This window comes from Dasypus novemcinctus, chromosome X, assembly GCF_030445035.2.
Source record: "Dasypus novemcinctus isolate mDasNov1 chromosome X, mDasNov1.1.hap2, whole genome shotgun sequence".
NCBI lineage: Eukaryota > Metazoa > Chordata > Mammalia > Cingulata > Dasypodidae > Dasypus > Dasypus novemcinctus.
This window is the reverse complement of record NC_080704.1, coordinates 79,157,895-79,160,591: the sequence shown is the minus strand read 5'-3', so window position 1 is coordinate 79,160,591 and position 2,697 is coordinate 79,157,895. Positions and strand designations below refer to the sequence as shown.

The window sequence follows — 2,697 nt, the reverse complement described above, 5'->3', positions numbered from 1 at the left end:
CTTTCTTGACAAACTCCTTTGAGGTGCAGAAGGCTTTAATTTTGAGGAGGTCCCATTTATCTATTTGTTCTTTTGCTGCTTGTGCTTTTGGTGTGAAGTTCATGAAGCCATTTCCTATTACAAGGTCTTGTATATGCTTCCCTACACTACTTTCCAAAGTCTTTATGGTCTTGGCTCTTATATTTAGGTCTTTGATCCATCTTGAGTTGATTTTTATATAAGGTGTGAGATGGTAATCCTCTTTCATTCTTTTACATATGAATATCCAGTTCTCCAGAGGCCATTCTCTCCCAGTTGAGAGGGTTTGGTGGCTTTATCGAATATTATATGGCTATATATATGAGGAGCTATATCAGAACAATCAATTCAGTTCCATTGGTTTGTGTGTCTCTTCTTGTGCCAATTCTATGCTGTTTTCACTACTGTAGCTTTGTAGTATGTTTTTTTTTTTTAATTGCACATCACTCCTTTATTATACTGATCTGGAAAAAAGTACAATTATGCTCAAACTGAGTACTGAGCCCAAGTGCTTGGGCCAAGTAACTGGAACATGATTCAGTAATCGGACACAGTGAAAGACACATTTTGACATGATCAAGATGTCACTGTCACAAAACAGTGGAGGGACACTCCACATAACAGTGGAGGGAGGGATTCTAAAATACACAGCAGGATGAACTCCTACTCTTTAAGTCAGAGCTTACTCCACAGTGGTATAAGGAATGGCTTATTTTCTGATGACCACGTGTGGGACTATTATTTCAACTGCCACTAGAAACCCCAGAGAGTTTCTGTATTATTTATATACATTTTTAAAAAGTAAATGCAATACATACACATTCAGGGTTGATCCCAACCTTCTGGAGCCAGCTCCTCTGGGATTAGGGAGGAAATAAGTCATTGTTTCGTTTTTTTACATCACCATGCAGGTTACACTCATCTTCCACTGGAATGACTCAAGCAGAGCCCCCCACATAGGAAATGACCTGACTAAGGAATAGTACAGGCTCATGGGAATAGGCTCTTGATTCCTCTCATTGGTCATGCCTTAGCATGGTTCCTCCCCTGTCTCATGCTCAAGCAAGTCCTCGGTAAACAAGGCACTCACAAAAACCCCAGGGTCGCTACCTGGGTCCTGGACTGTGGACTCATGCCCCAGAGGAGCCTTTCTGACCAGACTGTTTGCATGGAGTGGGTGCAGAAGACTAAATGGCTGAAATGAAAATGGGAGGCACTGGTCCGCCATCTGCAGCTACAACTTAAAATGGCTACAGATGTAGTCAGTGTGACAGTGTAGGAGCGAGGTAAAGAGGAAGGGGATGGGCGGGGAGGGCATTCCTAGGGATAGTAGTCTGCTCGCTTTTACTTCTTGGCCTTGCCTTGGGCAGCCACAGCTTCCATGGCCTTCCGTACGGTCTCTTCATCCCCTAGGAATTGCATAGGTTTGATTGGCTTCAAGTTCTTGTCCAACTCTTAGACAATGGGAATACCAGTGGGCAGGTTCAGCTCCATGATAGCTTCTTCAGTGAGACCCTCCAGGTGCTTGACAATGCCCCGAAGACTGTTGCCATGTGCTGCAATCAATACCCGTTTCCCCTCCTTGATCTGGGGAACAATTTCTTCATTCCAAAAAGGCAGGGCTCTGGCAATAGTGTCCTTTAGACTCTCACAGGAGGGGAGCTGATCTTCAGTGAGGTCTGCATACCTGCGATCCTTACTGATGTTGCTGTAGAAGGGATGATCTGGCTCCATTGGTGGTGGTGGGACATCATAGGAGCGCCTCCAGATCTTAACCTGGGCTTCGCCATGCTTGGCAGCAGTTTCTGCTTTATTGAGGCCAGTCAGACCCCCGTAGTGCCGTTCATTGAGGCGCCAAGTCCTCACTACTGGCAGCCACATCTGGTCGATGGCTTCTAGCACGGTCCACAGGGTCCTGATTGCTCTCTTCTGCACTGAGGTGAAGCAGATGTCAAACTCATAGCCAGCATCTCGCAGTGCCTGCCCGCCGCGTTTCGCCTCCTCATGCCCCGTTGGGCTCAGGTCGGTGTCGTACCAACTGCTGAAGCGGTTCTCCAGGTTCCCGGCACTCTTGCTGTGCCGGATCAGCACCAACTTGTAGGCAGCCATGGCGACGGCTTCGAGATGCAGCGTACACTGGGGCTTGCTGAGATTCTGGAGTCGCGGCCTTGTAGAATGTTTTGAAGTCAGGTAGTGTGATTCCTCCAATTTCATTTTTCTTTTTCAATTTGTCTTAGGCTATTCAGGGCCTCTTTCCTTTCCAAATAAATTTCATAGTTAGTTTTTCTAGTTCCTTAAAGAATGCTGTATTGATTTTTATTGGGATTGCATTGAATGTGTAGATCAGGTTTGGTAGGATAGACATCTTAATAATATTTAGTCTTCCTATTCATGAACACAAAATATTCTTCCATTTATTTACGTCTTCTTTGATTTCCTTGGACAGTCTTGTGTAGTTCTCTGTGTATAAGTTTTTTACATCTTTAGTTAAATTTATTCCTAGGTATTTGATTTTTTTATTGACTATTGTAAATGGTATTTCTTTCTTGATTTCCTCCTGATTTTGCTCATTACTGGTGTACAGAAATGCTACTGATTTTTTCACATTGATCTTATAACCTGTGACTTTACTAAACTCATTTATGAGTTCTAGAAGCTTTGTTGTAGACCTCTCAGGGT

General features: G+C 44.0%; 1 protein-coding gene across 1 annotated transcript; it reads right to left on the bottom strand.

The window, feature by feature from the left end:
* Nucleotides 1-421: 421 nt before the first annotated feature.
* Nucleotides 422-2,142, bottom strand: LOC101419036 (phosphoglycerate mutase 1-like). The gene has a single exon (XM_071213381.1). The coding sequence runs from the start codon at nt 2,125-2,127 to the stop codon at nt 1,474-1,476; it is 654 nt and encodes a 217-aa protein (XP_071069482.1). The 5' UTR covers nt 2,128-2,142; the 3' UTR covers nt 422-1,473.
* Between the last annotated feature and the right edge of the window lie 555 nt (nt 2,143-2,697).